General features: G+C 35.6%; 1 protein-coding gene across 2 annotated transcripts in view; it reads left to right on the forward strand.

The window, feature by feature from the left end:
• LOC150099991 (calcitonin gene-related peptide type 1 receptor-like) overlaps positions 1–17290 on the forward strand; it is a 321303-nt gene that overhangs the window by 273677 nt on the left and 30336 nt on the right. For both annotated transcript variants that reach the window (XM_090402325.1, XM_090402324.1), the window contains exons 11-15: positions 3734–3860; positions 4015–4168; positions 4460–4526; positions 14244–14307; positions 16991–17076. In XM_090402325.1, the coding sequence (XP_090258451.1) occupies positions 3734–3860; positions 4015–4168; positions 4460–4526; positions 14244–14307; positions 16991–17076 (498 nt within the window). The remainder of the gene's footprint in view (positions 1–3733; positions 3861–4014; positions 4169–4459; positions 4527–14243; positions 14308–16990; positions 17077–17290) is intronic.

The raw sequence follows: 17290 nt of genomic DNA on the forward strand, positions 1-17290 counted from the left end.
GTGATTGAAGTCGAGATGGTCATAAGTGGGTTTACATTGCTTTTCTAGAGTTTTTGCTATCGCTTCGGCTTTGTCTGCATCAGTATGGATAAGGTCAAGATCTGTTTGGAGAAGGGGGAAGAAAGTTTGTTTTTGTTCTTGATGTTTCTGATTAGATTCCATATGGCGTGGTTGTCAGGAGAAATGGAAGTCAATTTTTCTTCCCATATTTGACTTCTGTGCGCTGCGAGGGCATCTCTTACTTCAGAGTTGAGTCTATTTAAGATTCGTTTATCTTCAGATGCTCGAGTGAGTGTTGTGATATCTTTTTCTTGCCCTGTTCTTCTCTATGATCAAGTTCATGATATCTTCTGGCAAATGGTTAGGTCTGCAAGTAGTTGTGGAAATAGAAACTGCTGCAACGGCTGTGTTGATTTGTTTAGTTAGATCCTGTATAGCTGTTTCAATTTCCTTTATGGAATTGATCAACGACACAGGACCAATATATTTTGGGAATACCTTGGATAGCTTATCCCAAGGTATATATGAGTGGGGAGGGGGGAGACAGATTGTCCTGGTTTCCCAGCTTTCATAGACTGGGATTGTGATCAGATGATAGATCATTAAGTGTCACTAAACTGTACTGGAGTCTTACATTCTGTAGGATAGTTATGTCTAAAACATCAGCCCGTCCGTATGTGCTGTGATGAGTAGGCACTGTGGGACCTGCCACAACCACATTGTTAGATCCTGAGTAGTTAGCTAGGATGTGACCATTTTTATTGGTGGAACGGCTATTCCAGGTAGGGTGCTTAGCATTAAAGTCGCCGGCCATGATGACAGGCTCCCTGTTGACCAGTACAGAATTCAGATCTGAGAAGAGTAATGTTTTTTTTGTGGAGGATTATAAACTGCGTAAATCATTAGGTTGCCCACCGAACACGTGGGAATCTCCATTCCTGTAATCTCGAGATTAATAGTGGGTGGAACATTTATAGAGTGATGATTGATGTAATTCTTTATGTAAATAGCAGTGCCACCGCCTCTGCAGGATAATCTGTCTGTTCTATACAGCTGGTATCCATTAATTTTGGTATTATCTGATGGTCGCATATGGGTTTCACTTAGCAAGAGTAGATCCGGCTGATGTCTTTGGGCAAACTCCTGGAGCTCCAAGATCTTATCCCTTAGGCCGTTCGCATTTCATGCTATGATCTGCAAAGAATCTGATTTTAATTTATTTATGTCCATTGGCGAGCGCTGAGATAATGGCTTGTGTATCCTTTAGAAATCTATTAGTAGAACTTGGCGAAGGGTTGGATCTGCTAAAATCCAACAGCATATTTGCGAGAGAAGAGATAATGATAGCTGTCAGATTTGTATGTGGTGTTGGCTGTTCCCGGGATGACTGTTTAGGACAGGTTACATCCGCATATGTCCTAGACTCTTTGCGGAGTTGCTCTTTTGGGAACCTCTGGCTTCGGCAGATGGGCGTCTGACCCTTTATATCTTCAGGAGGGTGTGAAGTAATCTCTGACGTAGGTGTGCTGAGTGAGGAAGAAAATGTTTCTACTTCTGATTTTCGATTTCTTTGATCGTGAGCGCATCCTTTGTAGTTAGCAGTGTGAGGACCGCCACAATTGGCACATTTAGCCGGGGTAAATTTTGGTTTAGTGCATGTATTTGTTGGGTGGGCGACCCCACATTTTAAACATTTCAATTCAGCCTTGCGCATTTTCTGGGCGTGGGCAAACCTTTGACATCTATGGCATTGCCCTGTTGAAACCCTTTTTTTTTAGTGATTCTATAGTAAATTTGAGTCCACAGATGGATGTTAGGTCGTATATGACCTGACATCCATCTGTGGTGTGCTTATGAGCTTGACTGATCTCTACTAGAACCAGTGGCATTGGAGTCTTGTCTTTTTTTGGTCATTATGCTGAACTTAACGGGTGGTAGGTCTTGCTGATGTAGATCCGCAGCCACTTCTTCTGTGGATACGTCTTCCGAATCACCTCTAATCACTACCTTGAGGTTTTTCTCTGATCCTAGTGAAATGGTGTGAATTAAATGCTGTATACCTTTGCATTTAATTCAACAGTTAACCTTCGATAATCCATTACTGACCTAGGTTGGATTTTAATACCATCTGTGACATTCTTCGCTTGACTGTATGAAATCTTAGATTGGACATCATAGTCCTTAGGGACATCCATTTTTTTTTCTTTTCTCGCAGAATAATCGGAGGTATCTTTTCCCTTGAGGAGGTAGGAGAGTCCGGGACAGGACCATCTTCTTCCATTCGATCCGCTTTGGGTGGTCCAGAGGCTGCAGTTTTGCGAGCGCAACCCTCCTGATAATCACTGTGATCTGCAAGGAAATTATCATCAGCAGTTGTTTCTATTACGCTGGTTCTATCTTGATGGATACTGGGAATAAGTTGTGAGAGTTGAGAGTTATCTGTATCAATCTCTTTTATTTGATGAATCACGACTTTTCCTGGCCATTCAGTGTGCATGAGGTTGCCTACATGTTTGAAAGTAGCCAGAAGTTCTTTGAAATTAAGTTCTTCATATGGTGCCTCCATGGTTAGTCCCAAACTTTGTTCTGTGGGGCAGGACATACCTTGCCCTTATCACAATAATAAATAGACACTTGTTTATCGAGTACAGTATATGAAACAATGGCGATACTAACGGCAGTAGGCCTAGCGTATCGCCCTTGTAAATTCAGTTTACTTACCTGGGTAAACCTCTTTGAAAAATAAACCGTCTGGTATTATGGTAGCAAAACAATTATCTACTAGTAAATTAACTAATCAAACACTTCTTAAATCACATTTTACTATATCTCAGCCGTGATAAAAGACTATATAACATTCATTCAAGCATTCCCAATCACGTATCGGGAATGTCAAAGTATATACAGTTCGCACAAAATCCGAATTCTTCTTTGTACATTAAATAAAAGTTCTAAAAAGAAACTGGGCCATGGAATAAGTCCTTGACTCTTTATCCCGTCATCTGAATGAAGAAAATCTGCGTGGATGGGATGATATTGAGCTAAAAGCTCTAGTCATGGCTGGGTAACGGCAATAGCCGAGCCTCAGTTAAACCTTCATTGGCTATTGCATTACCATTTGTTACCCTGGAAGTCCTAAAAATGGCTTTAGGCTTACCTTGTAACTCAAACTCTTCTTTGTATTTGTACATAACATAACATCATTGGCCAGAAGGGTGAAGCAAGATAAAGAAGAGTTTGAGTTATTTGAGTTACAAGGTAAGCCGAAAGCCCTTTTTAGGACTTCCAGGGTAACAAATGGCAATGCAGTATTTGTATATATATATATATTTGTACATTCCTTATCCTTATAAGGACTGGCTTAAAGGGGCGAAGCAAGAATGCTTTTCATCTTCCCCGTTATCTGTAGAGGACAGTGTAGAGATAAAGTGTTATTGAGCTATTAAAGCTCTGATCATGACAGGAGGGTAATAACAGCAATAACCGATCCTCAGTTAGAACTTCATTAGCTACAGCATTGCCATCCATTACCCTCCAAGGGTATTGGATTGACAGTCCGCTCCATATTTGTACATTGTTTTGTCAAATCTTTGTTATAATATTTATCTTAATATTGTAAATGGGTGTACGAAGAAATTCTAATTTTTTTTTATAAAATTTCAAAGAATTAATATAATTTAAAATAAAAAGAAGACGTATTTTAATTGATAATTATTATTTAATTTTGTCTTAGATCTTTGCAATGTACTCGCATTACAATACACAAGAATCTGTTTGTTTCCTTCATTATCAATAACATCATGTGGATTATATGGAACAAAGAAGTGGTACAAAAACCAAATGTTCTCATGAATAATAAGGTATGCTTTATACTACACTGAAAAGCTTAGATTATATATACAGTATATATATATATATTTTTTTTTTCCCCCTTTTTTTCTCTCACTTTATTAACTATCATCACTTACTCACTTTAGGTAATTTTTTTCCCTCTCTCTTTTTCTTTTAATCTAGCCAGCTTGTCAAGTTCTCCACATCCTAGTTCATTATTTTCTTGTATCAAATTACTTCTGGATGTTTTGTGAGGGCCTCTACCTACACACTCTTCTTGTTGTGGCTTTTGTAGCCGAAGATAAGATAATGAAATGGTTTTATGTAGTCGGGTGGGGTAAGTCACAGCCGATTTATTTATTTTTTTTACAAAATACAATCACTTAATTGTCTGTGTAAGAAGCAGAGAAGTTTTCATTGAAGTGTTAGTACAAACTGAGTACTGTATTGATGTATAAATAAGGGTTAATAATTCCAATATATATTTTTGATAGAATCATAACATAAATGCATTAGTTTGATCACTAGCTTAGTCTAACATTAAACTAACGAATATTTAAGATCTTGGAAAAGCAAACTAACAGAATTTGAAGTGAGATATATTTATTTATTTATTTTATTTTTTCAGGTATTCCAGTCATCTTAATCTGTATCTATGGCGCTGTGAGGAATTCCTTTCCTGATCAGACATTATAGTATGTCCATGTATTCTTTATAGTATCTGTTATGTATTAGAAAAAAAAAAATATATATATATATATATATATATATTAAACCGAAATTAAATTTTAAATCTCAAAGTAAATTTTACTTTGGAAACGTTATGTTGATGATAATTTCATTATATGTAGTCACGGACGCGCATCTGTCATAGATTTTCTTCGTCATCTTAACAACCAACATCCTAATATAAAATTTACTGCTGATCTAGAACAAAATAACTCCTTACCTTTCCTGGATGTAATAATTACTCGATGCTCTGAAAGATTAAAAATCTCTATATACAGGAAACCTACTCATACCAATAGATATCTGCATAATCTTTCTCATCATTTCCCACCACAGAAGCTTGGAACTATATCTACCTCAGGACACAGAGCACGCTCTCTCTTGAATGAACCAGATGAACTACAAAAAGAAATAAATCACCTCTCTCTTATCTTTAAACAAAATGGATACCCCAAAAAAACGATTAAGAAATTTCTTCTGGATCCTCCTAGGCAGTGCACCACAGAAATTAATAATAATTTTAAAGGTAGCATCTCCATCCCATACATTAGCACATTCTCTAACAAATTAGCAAAAGTCCTTAAAAAATATAACATCAAGACGTTCTTCACCACACTTCCAAAAATCCGTTCTCTAATCACCCATCCAAAGCCTCCTCATCACAACCTAAAATATCCAGGTGTATATAAATTATGGTGTGATTGCAATATCCCTTATTTTGGACAAACCAACAAATCTATTGAACAACGTATAGAAGAGCATAAGAGAGACATCTCTTACAAAAGATCTCACGCAACTGCGTTATCCAGTCATGTTCTTTTTTCAAATAATCCTAATGATGATCAACAAAGCCACTCCGTTTGCTGGGATAGATCAGAAAATATCTTTCGATGTGATGATGAGTTTGAGAGGAAAATCGTAGAATCAAGGGAAATCCTTCTGAATCCTGTCCACTTAAACAACAATTTGAGTTATAACATCCCAGATAGCCATGCTGCAGTTATTCGATATTGGCGTTCACGAGAGCCTGCACGCACACACGCAATAAACAATAGCGCGCCAGTTAGAACAACTTAAAAAATACAACGTTTTTTGTTTCAATTATGTGTTGCAATTTTTACCTGTGATTCCCAGTTTTTTAGATACTTCAATGTTTATTACTATTCTCTTCCTTTAATGTATACCTGAGGAAGGCTGTTATAAGCCGAACCTAGTTGTATTATTCTCATTAAACTTTATAAGTTATCTCGGTTTAAGTCATTAAATCTATTTTTTAAATAAATAAATATATATAAGAAAAAAAATATATATAGACAAAACATCTAGAAGCACTCGAGTTAGATGGATTAAAAATTGGGCAGCTGCAAAAGGCCGCTTTGTTCGGCACAGCTTTCATTTTCAGAAAGTATTTCCACAACTCATAGGCCCTTGGGTAGGGCCCGAATTAGTGGAATATAACCAGCCTTTTCTTAAGACTGAGGAAGCAAATCAAGCTTTGATGAATATTATATATATATATATATATATATATATATATATATATATATATATATATATATATATATATATATATATATATTATTATGATCTTGTATTTCTACAGATACAGATTATTGAACCCCTTTATATGACTATTTTGATTTATCTGTTATGATAAACGTATATGTTATGAGCAATGTATATTTTTGCTGGTCGTTGAAACTAAACTAAAAACACCCACTAGAGGCCTGAAGTGGATTGAAAGGGTTCCATAATTGGTCTAGATCTAGAGAGTTTCAAGATTAAATAAAATATATAAAAATAACAAAATAAAATACCTTAGGCTAAGGTCATTTTACCACACTCTACTAATATATCGTAGTTTACGTTTCCCAAAAATTATGCTGCAGCCAAGATTTTTTTTTTAAGTATCATAAGCATTTTATATTATCTATTATCAACAATTTAGGCGATTTTTTTCGCTTAATACATTTTATTTTAGGGATTGCTTGTTAGAACTAGTATGTTATGAAAGACAAGCATATCATATACATTTGCAATAAATATGTTGTTGACGTCAATCCCTTGGATTTTCATCCCTTCGTCACTAGATTGTGATTATTATTAGAGAGAAATTTTTGAGCGCCTGGCTCGCCCGAATTAGGGTGTGTAGAATCGTTTGAAACGATGATCAGCGCTGCCTTCGGGCGTTTGTGTCTCCATCTGTCGTTTTCATCATAATTTGATGAATCTCGAAAACGTAGGTTGGGATGGAGTAATGCCTGGGCGAAGTACTTAGTAGCAGTCTGGTTGAGATACGTATGTATGTCTAGCATGTTTCCATCTTGGTGGAGGAGAGCATTCCTAACAAACCACGGGGCGTCAAAGATCATTCGGAGGCATTTATTTTGTAGTACCTGTAGTATTTTGAAGTTGCTGGGGGAGGTGTGGTTCCATGCCGGCGATTCATATGCTAGTATGGATCTGATGATTGTTTTGTATATTGTTAGTTTGTTTTCTGTACTGACTTTGCTTCTCCGGTTGAGTAGAGGGTAGAGTTCAGCTATTGCTGAATTGGCTTTGTTGCAGGCATGTGAGATGTGGGGGTTGAAGTTGAGTCGATTATCCAGTTTGATTCCCAGGTATTTTACTTCTTTTTGCCATGGAATATCAGTGTTGAACATCGTGACTGCTCCGTGGTGGGTTGCTTTCCTTCTTGTAAAAAGTATGGCCGTGCTCTTATCGGCGTTGACATCTATCCTCCATTTCTGAAATCATTCTTCAAGATTTGTTGCTGCGTCTTGTAGTCGTTGTATGGCTTAGTGTGGCCTGAGTGATCTGGTCAGTATTGCCATGTCGTCTGCATAGAAAGCCATGGTGATTGATGCTGTGCTTGGTACGTCTGAGATGAAAATGTTGAAGAGTAGCGGCGATAGGAACGCCTTGTGGAACACCTGCTGTGATGCTTCTCATGGAGGATCTCAGGCCACGTAGCTTAACTTGAAATGTTCGGTCTTTCAGGTAGGATTCTATGATTTTGGCGAGGTTTATTGGGTATTTTGCAGCTATACTTTGTCAAAGGCTTTCGCCACATCCAGGAAGATTGCACCTGCATGTTGTATCCAGTAGTTATGAATTCTATAAGTCTGTGGACCTGTTGGGTAGTGCAGTGGCCTTTGCAAAATCCGATTTGTTCTTTTGGGATTAGGTCGATCTTGTCCGTTTCGTTTTGTAGGTGGTTCAGAATTATCTTTTCCGCGATTTTTCCCAGATTTGATAGAAGGCTGATAGGTCTGTAATTCTGGGGGAATTGAGGTGCTTTTCCTGGTTTGTGGATGAGGATTACATCTGCCTGCTTCCAGCCAGTGAGGAAGTAGTTGAGTCTTAGTATCGCGTAGATGATAGCCACTAGATGCATAACTGTTTTATGGGGGAGTGCTTTTTGGTTTGGTTTGAAATCTCGTCAGGACCTGGAGCCTTTCTGTTGTTGAGGCTCTTGATGATTTGGTGTAGCATAGCTTGTGTTTTCTTGGCTGCTGGTTTGATAGAGTGCACTTTTTCAATGAAGTGCAAGTCCGCATGCGCATAGTTTGGCCTGAATTGCAGTTCCAGGGCGTCCGCAAAGGCTACTGCTTTCTCGTCGTCTCGGTAGGCTATTCCCCTTTCTCCGTGGATTGGTTGAATGTCGGGGAGGTCGCTGCGAAGGGCTTTAGTCATTTTCCACAATGAGTTGTCTTCGGTGTTTAAGGAGCTTAGCTTCCTCTCCCACAGCTGGTTCTTGTGATCTTTATTCGCATATCGGACTAGGTTTGTTGCCCTGTTTAGCTCTTGTCTTTCCTGGGGGGGGACAGTGTTGTATGGTAACGGCGTTTGATCCTGTTTTTGCTGGATGAGCTTTAGAATCTCTTCTGGGAGCAGGTTGGCTTGAACGGGAGCGGTAATGGTGACAATTTATCTCGTCATCTGAATGAAGAAAATCTGTTTTAATGGAGTGTTATCGAGCTAAAAAGCTCTAGTCATGGCTGGGTAACGGCAATAGCCGAGCCTCAATTAAAACTTCATTGGCTACAGCATTGCCATTAGTTACCTTGGACTAATGGCCGAATGAAAGGAAAAAAGGACTTTTTTCCTTTCATTTATAAATATGTCCTTATATAAGGACTGGCTTAAAGGGGCGAAGCAAGAATGGTTTTCATCTTCCCCGTTATCTGTAGAGGACAGTGTAGGGATAAGGTGTTATTGAGCTATACGGCTCTGATCATGGCAGGAGGGTAACAGCAATAGATAACCCTCAGTTAAGACTTCATTGGCTACAGCATTGCCATCCATTACCCTCCAAGGGTTTTAATCACCGCATCTCACGGTCGATTATAACAACCTCCCCAATCTTATAAATATGTTCTTAAAAGAACTGGGCGATGGACTGAGTCCTTGACTCTTTATCCCGTCATCTGAATGAAGAAAATCTGTGTGTGGAAGGGGTTTTATTGAGCTAAAAGCTCTAGTCACGGCTAAGTAACGGGCAATAGCTGAGCCTCAGTTAAAACTTCATTGGCTACATCATTGCCATTCGTTACCCTGGAAGTCCTAAAATGGACTCTTATTATCTACTCATTATAAATATGTCCTTAAAAGGACTGGCTTAAAGGGGCGAAGCAAGAATGCTTTTCATCTTCCCCGTTATCTGTAGAGGACAGTGTAGGAATAAGGCGTTATTGAGCTATTAAAGCTCTGATCATGGCAGGAGGGTAACAGCAATAGCTGAGCCTCAGTTAGAACTTCAATGGCTACAGCATTGCCATTCGTTACCCTCCAAGGGTATTAATCACCGCATTTCACGGTCGATTAATCAAGATCACATCCTATCAGTTTATTTAATATATTATTTATATTTAAATTACTTAATATTATAATTCGTGTATTATAAAATTTTTAAATGAATAATATAAATATAATTTTTATTTGTTTATTTTGAAACGCTCAGAAAAGTATTATACAAAACAATTAATAGTTTAAATATATATATATATATATATATATATATAATTAATTCCATATGATTAAATAAAAGTCCTTTTCCCCCACCAGCATTAACACCATGTTATACGTTTGTTTAGAAGTCACAAAACGTTTTTTTTGTTTAAATAGTCTCAAGCGAGAAAATATAGCACATTTTAGTGCGTCATGATGATGATAATAATAATAATAATAATGGGTCTGTAATTGCTGATTAAATTTCTTTTTCCTTGTTTGTATATGGGTGTGATTATGACGGTCTTTAGCACACTTGGTATCTGTCCTGTTTTAAATATTTTATTTATTAGTTTTAGTAGGATAGGACTTAAATTAGTTGCATGTTGCTTTATATCTTTAGGTCTGATACCATCTATTCATGGGCCTTTGTTTGGTTTGATTTGATGTATTGCTGAGAGAAGTTCTGATTCTTTTATGGTTGGGAACCATAATGTCTGTTTTGATTGCGGTCCAAGTGGAGGGTCTCGTTTTGTAATTGGGGAATATTTCTGTGAAATTCGTGGATGTAGTCTGCAAAGTATTAGTTAAAGTTATTTGCTAGTTGTTGGATAGGTTTTGCGTCTTTCATGAAGCTGCGTTTTATGGTTTCGGAGGCGGTGGTGTTGGGAACAAAATCTAGCATCTCATTGATCAGATGAGATGGTTTGTTTCATGTTGTTTTGTGCGGAGGTTAGTTTGTCTCTGTAGTAGCTTCTTTTTGCATTTATGATTTGTGTTGTAAGGCGATTCCTTGTTATTTTATATTCAGTTTTTAAAGCTGTGTTATTTGGATACCGCTTTAATTCTTTCCATAAAGCGTCCTTTCTGTGTATTTCTAGGATTAAGTTTTGTGTTATCCAAGGATTTTGTGTTGTTTTTGAACGAATTCGGACTTTTTTTGTAGCTTTCTTATATATTTCCTCCAGTGTGAGTTTAATGTTGTTATATAAAGTATCTGCTGAATCTGAAGGCAGGTGTTCCCAGTCTGTTTTTCTTATTTCGTGGTTGAATATTTCTTCGTTTATTATTATTTTTTGTCGATTTTCTTCTGGGGGACATTGCATGGACATTGTCTTGGTGTGCAGGTTTAGAGCGGTGAAGTAATGGTCTGCTACTTTGCACTTTATGACTGATGCAGTGTAACTGTTTGGTGGTGCTCGGGCGTTTATATGATCTAGACAGGAGGCAGTGATAGTATTTCTGAATATTTCTTCTCCAGTACATGTTGTTATTATTGGTATTAGATTATACATGGATAGTGTGTCTAGGTATTGTACAGTGTTGTTCTGGTTTTCATTTGCAATATTTATGTTTATGTCGCCAATTATCATTAGGTGTTCCGTTGAGCATATTTCTTGCTTGAAAGCCAGCAATTGAGTTCGTGCAAGAATTTTATCATGTTTAGGTTTGGTGGCCTGTAAATAGCATTTAGTATTATGGGATGCTGTGTATTCATGGTATTAATGATTTCGAGGCTGAGGGTTTCTGCAAAGATGGCGACGTCCTTTGTTCTATACTCGTTAGCAACCGCGGTGTACGCTTCAATTTTTAGCACACTCATATTTTGGATTCCACTTGGCCGATTTCGGTAAATTATATGTCACTGTCTTCAGCGTGACAAGTAGAGTTACTTTATGACACTTTTAAATTGAAAACAGGAGTTAGAACCACATTAAAACTATAAAAACGGGACCAGCGATACAACCATGCAACCGTTCGTATGCCTACACAGCGCCCTCTCTGTTTATTTAAGTAGCCAAATAGATATTTTTCATTTAATAATAATAATAATAATAATAATAATAATAATAATAATAATAATAATAATAATAATAATAATAATAATATATTTTTTAAAACATTTTATTATGTCTCAGTATAAATTACATACAATAATAATATTTACAATATTTACAATAAGGATTATATAGAATTTTTGAATTTAGAATATACATAATTATAATAATAATAATAATAGTAATAATTTATTTATTATATTTATTTATTTATTTATTTATTATTTTTTTTATGTCTCAGATGAATTGCATACATAGTTGCTGTAGTAATTATATATATATAATATTTATAACGCATTACAATTGTGTATAACAGATACTTGCAAGTTAATAATTTTCTTCCTCGAAGCTTAGCAGAACTTATCTGAGGAAGATAATAGATGATGGTGGTTTCATGGTTATGTTCCTATACTGGTCACAAGCCAAGTGTTGATTTTACTGTTTGTTGGTACGTGCTTGGAAGACTTCGACTGCTATTACAGTTTAACTTTTTTTTTTCTTTTTTTTTGTGCAAATAGGGTTGGATTTAGACATGGTGTGTTTGTTTCTTTGTGTTCTTGTAGTGATAGTTTTTGAGAGGGGGGGGGGTTTGTCATAGGTTTGTGTGTGTGTGTGTGTGCATGTGTGGTGGGGGAGAGAGAAACAGGATTGCTCTAATTTTCATTCTCGCTATAATATTTATATAGTGCCTGTTTCAGCTCTCTGTATGTTCCTAGGTTTTTGTTGTCGAACGGCAGTTTGTTTATCATGTCAGGTACGTGGAAGTTTCGGGTGGCTTTGCCGTGGTGATTGTTGTACTTATATGTTATGTAGTTTGTTGACTGTGGTCTTGTTATTTGATATGTTGTTCTGGTTACTCTATATGTTGGGCTGTAGTAATGTTTTAACATGACTGTGTAGTGGCATAAGTACTTCATCTTAAATATTTTGTGTTTTGTCCGTGCTTCCTGCATAAGAGTAGGTTGTTCCCAGAATATCAGTTTTATCATTTTATCTTGCAACCATTGTAGCCTGTTAAGTCTGTAGTCTGCGCAGAATGCGTATGATGTGATTGCGTATCTTAAAATGTTTTCACATAATGCTTTATAGATTAGTATTTTTATGTGGGTTAGGGCAATATCTTTTAATCTGTATAGTTTGCTTGCTATTATCCTAAGCTTGGTATGTAGATAGTTTGTATGGCTATTCCAACTTTGATCAGCATCGAAGTGAAGTTCAAGATAGCGTGTTGTTTTCACCTGTGTGATGGTTGTGATTTTAGGTTCTGCACTTTGTGTATAGGAGGATGAATGTTTGATAGTGAGATATTTAGTTTCTATGGGCAGGGTTTGGGGATTTTTGAATATCATTAGCTTTGTTTTTCCAGGGTTTATATATATGCCGTTTTCGGTTAACCAGTTAGTGATTTGATTTATGTGTACACACTAACCATGGTAATAGACATACACACTGTACTTACAGTGTGTATGTATATTTCGAAAGTTGCAGCACCCCCACGATTTCAAGCCACGAGTCACCACTGGAATGGGACATAATACAAAGCTGTATATAGCCAATACTCTTAAATAGTTGGAAGTCAGCAACAAACTGAAGGAGGCTACAGAAAGATCATTTAAAAAATGTTAAATCATGTGTAATGCAAGATGCACATCATTTCCACTGCCATTCGTCATCAAGATGGATCACATATCAAAATCAAATCGGAGATGCTAAAGAGAGTTTTTACTTTGTGCAGACGATATCATAACATCATCGGCTGTTAAAAATTCGCTATGAAAATCGGTAAATAAATCAGCAAACAAATAAATCGTCAACAAATTCTCAATGAAGAACCTAGCCTCTCTGATTCGTTTTATTCCTATCGGGATTAGGATACTATAGATTTCAGTTGTGAGATTAAATATGCAAAAACGTTTCCTGGAGGAAGGAAAAAAAACTATATTTCTGTTTGACTGCGTTCAAACCAGTTTGAAGTGAGAATTAGATTATAAATAAAGCAGTTGAACAAAGATGGGAGACTACAGATATGGACGTTATGAGAAAAATTGGACGGGGGGGGGTGACACCAGTGGTATCAGTAGCAAAATCACATTAACAAAATGGTTGATAGGAAGATAGTAATGATACCAAATTAGAACAATAGTTATAATATAATATTGCAGTATTCTGTATATTATGAAGGTACATTGAAAAATATCGGAAAATGATGAATATACATTATTCTAAATGTATGATCAACGTTAAAGAGAATACATTCTTACTATCATATAACAAAAACAAAAATACGTCTGCTTACACACTTCACTCTGAACTCTCCTTAAATATGTAACTTTATTTCTATTTATACGAATTTGTCTCGTTATTTAATGGGCGCGCAGTGTGTATTTCAATGCATCACTTCGAATAGCAAAATGTTTTATGTTGTTTTCCTTGAAAGTTTTTTTTTTTTTTTTTTGAAAAATGTAATAAGTCTGTTTCGTACTATCTTTAAATTCACTTTAATCTAGAGTCGAAAGATTGTTTGCAGAATATTCTTAGGATATTTTATGATTTAATATATATTGGTTTATTAGTAGGTAGAATTTATCAATTTATGCGAATAGTACAGCGATCCCGAACAGAAGTGTGCTGTTGGCAGTGTGACACTTGTATAATTCTTAAAATAGAATTTATATCCCATAAATTTACCTTAAAATACACATAAAGATGTATGCCACTTGTTAAGCAGTTTTTATATTAATTCTATCCATAATGAAAGTAAGCTACATTCCTAATTATAAAAATCAAGTTTATTTTATTTTTAATTTTTTTTTTTTTATAAAGACAGCAAAAGTCATGCCAGCACATTTATGAAAACTAACTGGGCCTTTTTTTTTTTTTTTCACGACTCGTAAGCTGTTGGATGGATGACAGCATATACTCATGGATCATTTCTGGGCCAGTTTGTATATCCATGTTGGTAAGTTTCCTCTTTTTAGTTGTTATATTTATATTACTAACTAACATTATTTAGATACAATTGTCATTATATTAAATTAAAAATGGGTCACTGTTATTTGAAGGGATTCTGGATCTATCCGCATTGTTGAGCACGTGGAACGAGGTCGTGAGTCTACCATAGTTCAATAGTAGAGGGGTAACAATAAGAAAGGTAGCTAAGATTCACATTAAGGTGCAAACAGCGTTGGGAACAATTTCTGGAATAGATCGGAAATCGTATACAGATGATATGATGAACTTAAAAGAAATATTTTGAAATCAACAGAAATTTTTCTCCCCACCCCATGTGTAATGGAAATATTTAGATATTTATTATTTTATTTAGTCTGAAATTTTTTCGTACTCAGTAATTACTAATTTCTTTATATCTTCACCGATTCTTCTTGTAGATTCACCACTACGTGGTGCTGTTACTATTCCAGCGCCACATAGTGGTGACAGTGGAATATATAAAATAAACATTTGCTGTTTTAAGGATACTTGTGACATAAGACTGAATGATAAATGCACGTAAACACAAGAAAGATATTTAATTAACCAGATATTTCGGTCTGGAAATAGCAGACCATCCTCACCTCACTGGTATTACAAGAACAGTTATAAAAAATACAAGCTAGAATATTAACAATAGCGTGTTTAAAATAGAACAAGCCGCGTGATGTTATATCGCTAAGTATATATTTTGTCTATATAAATTTTGTCTCTCTATATATATTTTGTCTATATATTAAGTATATATATCATGTCTCTACTTCAAAACGGAATATTTTGAAGTAGAGACATGATTAAAAAAAATTTTTTTAAATCATGTCTTAATCAAGTTTACTCATTAATTAATGAGTAAACTTGATTAGACTTTCCCAGATTTTTGATATAGATATACAGTCATTACGATTCGGGTTGGGACGATGGAGCAAGGCCTCCACGCTCCTCTAATCTCCTCTCTTGAAAAAAGAATCCAAGAACATCAATCCTCCATTCTTCACAACAAACCTGAAAAGTCTGGATTGGCTCAGCACGGGATTGAAACTAACCACAACATCCTTTGGTCCAGGACTCGCCTCTTGCACAGATCCCGTTATAGGTTTGAACGTTTGTTCAAGGAAAGCGTGGAGGTCTTGCTCCATCGTCCCAACCTAAATCGTAATGACTGTATATCTATATCAAAAATCTGGGAAAGTCTAATCAATGATTACTCATTAATATTTAAAATTTTTTTTTTTCCAATCATGTCGCTACTTCAAAATATTCCGTTTCATACTTAGTGATATAACATCACGAGGAGTGTTCTATTTTTAACGATCTATTGTTAGTATTCTAGCTTCTTTTTTTTTTTTTTAAACTGTTCTTGCAATACCACTGAGGATGGTCTGCTATTTCCAGACTGAAATATCTTTCTTGTGTTTACGTGCATTTATCATTCATAAAATAAACACTTTTATGTCTGAAACTGGAAACGAATGTTAAACAGCATACAGAATTCGCTATTTTGTGGGATAATTTAATATTTAAATTTTAAGATAAATACATATTTAAAAATTAATTATAAAATTAAAATTAAACTAATTAATCATAATATTTTTTAAATATTCACTTTTAATTTTGAATAATGTAAGTACACCAAATAAATGAATTTTGGTCTTTATTTAAATAATTTTGAAGGAGGATATTTGTTGAAAACATGCACTTTTCGAAGTTTGGATTAAAATTTTGATTTCCATAAGGTAATCTACGTATTTCGAGAAAGGTACACAAGAAGTGAAAAAAGCTATGAAATTGGAGGTAGTGATCTCCTACATATAATTGTTTCGAATGTTTCACGGAAAAAGCTGAAGCGAAGGTTTGAAGACGGTGGATTTGATTAAACATAACCTGATATATTGAAACATTAGTCACGTGTCCGCAATTAGAGTACGCATCACGAAATTGTTTGTACACCTGTGTGAGAAATGTATGTCTCGGATAGAATCTTTACTCTAGTTTACTAGAGTAAAGATTCTATCGTATTTTAAAATAATAATAACAATACATTTTAAATAAAAAGGTTTTTAAGTTAATAAGCACACCACGGCGTTGGCCGCACGAAGGAAGACTTGGTTTCGAGTCTAGTCGGCGACTAGAGGAAATTTTTCTAAGCCTTTTTTCGACCGGTTCCTGAGTTAGTTGATCTCTGGCACGGGCAAGCGGGTTTTTTCTCCCTTAAACTCGGGTTTTTCGTCCCGTAAACTCAAGAAAATCGACCGTAGAACCCACATTATTTCAGACATTAAATATATTGTGTTAGGGTTAGGGACCACGAGATGGCGGCACATTCGAGCCGTCTCTGTTCACTGCGTACCGCTTAATTAGTGATAGCCTTGGGCCATCTATCTCTGATTGGGTACCAGTGGAAATTGAACTGCCCACTCAGTCTCCAAAAGTTAGACAGGGCTAAATGGCCTCGCCTACTCCCATATACGGGAATAAAAAGGCGTTAGCTGATTTTTTTAATAATAATAATAATAATAATAATAATAATAATTACAAAAGAGCAACTTCAGTTTCTTTTTATGTATAAGTGTATAGGTACTAATGAATCTGAACACTACATAAGTTTAAACTCATTGAATTTCTTTAACACTTCTTGTTATTATTTTGTGCAGCTCAATTTCGTGTTCTTAGTGAACATTGTAAGGGTTTTAGTTACCAAACTGAGGGCTGTGAATTCTCCTGATACTCATCAAACAAGGTAAGGCTAAAAGGGTATTATTAATATCTTGCGATAATATATAATGCTATCGATATGATCATTATTTAATGATTAATAATATCTAAAATATCTGTGTAATCTATAGATTTGTATAGATAAGAATATTATCTGTGAGTAACTATATTTGTTGATCATTCTGTGGTAACAATGTATAGTATTCGAAGTTGTCCCAAAGGGACAAATTCGAATGAGC

The sequence above is a fragment of the Typopeltis vanoorti genome, chromosome 13, assembly GCF_054136105.1.
Source record: "Typopeltis vanoorti isolate ZY-2024b chromosome 13, IOZ_Tvanoo_1.0, whole genome shotgun sequence".
Lineage (NCBI taxonomy): Eukaryota > Metazoa > Arthropoda > Arachnida > Uropygi > Thelyphonidae > Typopeltis > Typopeltis vanoorti.